The 922-nt window shown below is 38.5% G+C and overlaps 1 protein-coding gene across 1 annotated transcript in view; it reads right to left on the reverse strand.

Annotated features, from left to right (window-relative positions):
* LOC106879365 (ADP-ribosylation factor 1) overlaps positions 1-922 on the reverse strand; it is a 17,045-nt gene that overhangs the window by 9,333 nt on the left and 6,790 nt on the right. The window contains exon 2 of the mRNA XM_014928886.2: positions 207-380. Within this exon, the coding sequence (XP_014784372.1) occupies positions 207-380 (174 nt within the window). The remainder of the gene's footprint in view (positions 1-206; positions 381-922) is intronic.

Genomic DNA, 922 nt, shown 5'->3' on the forward strand with positions numbered 1-922 from the left:
TATGTGTGTCTGTGTATGTACATGCATGTTTGTCTGTACATGTGTGTGTTTATGTGTATGTTTGTGTATGCATGTGTGTGGATATGTGTCTATATTTGTGTGTGCGTCCATGTTTGTGTGTGTAAGTGTGTATTTGTGTATTTGCATCACAGACAATCAACACTGGTGTGGCCTCATAATCTGGAAATAAAGAAACGGTAACTCACCTATTGTATTCGAATAATAATGGTGCCACTGAGCACGACTTTTCTTGTGTCCACCAACTTCCCAGATAATCACATTAGTTCTATCCAGTTCAATCTGCTCCACATTAAACCCCAGGGTGGGAAGTGTCTTGATCTCTTGATTCAGCTTCATGTAATACAAACTTTTGGATTTACCTGTAATATGAAACAGATATATTAGAATTAAGAATTGTTTGAACATCATAGTCATGTAATTATTTTAATTGGTTTTTGATCCTTTACAGTGCAAGTAATTATTGTGTGCTGGATGAACGTTCTTTGATAGTTACACTTCATATCATTTTCGTTTTAAATCTAATTATCCATGATGATTAATTTCCTACTGCTAACAACTCAATGACTGTGGAAATTAAAGGCTGTTATATTAACATTATGTAATATAATAATAAATGCGCCCTTTTAAAGCCTAGCCAGGATCATGGGCCCGGTTTCCCGGTTTCAATGGCGTATGTGTTCCCCCCCCCCCAGCTGGACGGGACGCCAGTCCATTGCAGCGTTACTCATTTTTGCCAGCTGAGTGGACTGGAGCATTGTGAAATGAAGTGTTTTGCTCAAGAACACAACGCGTCGCCCGGTCCAGGAATCGAAACCACAATCTTACGATCATGATGTTGACACCCTAACCACTAAGCCACGCGCCTCCACTTATATTAACATTATGTAATATAATAATAAAT

This window comes from Octopus bimaculoides, chromosome 11 (genome assembly GCF_001194135.2).
Source record: "Octopus bimaculoides isolate UCB-OBI-ISO-001 chromosome 11, ASM119413v2, whole genome shotgun sequence".
Lineage (NCBI taxonomy): Eukaryota > Metazoa > Mollusca > Cephalopoda > Octopoda > Octopodidae > Octopus > Octopus bimaculoides.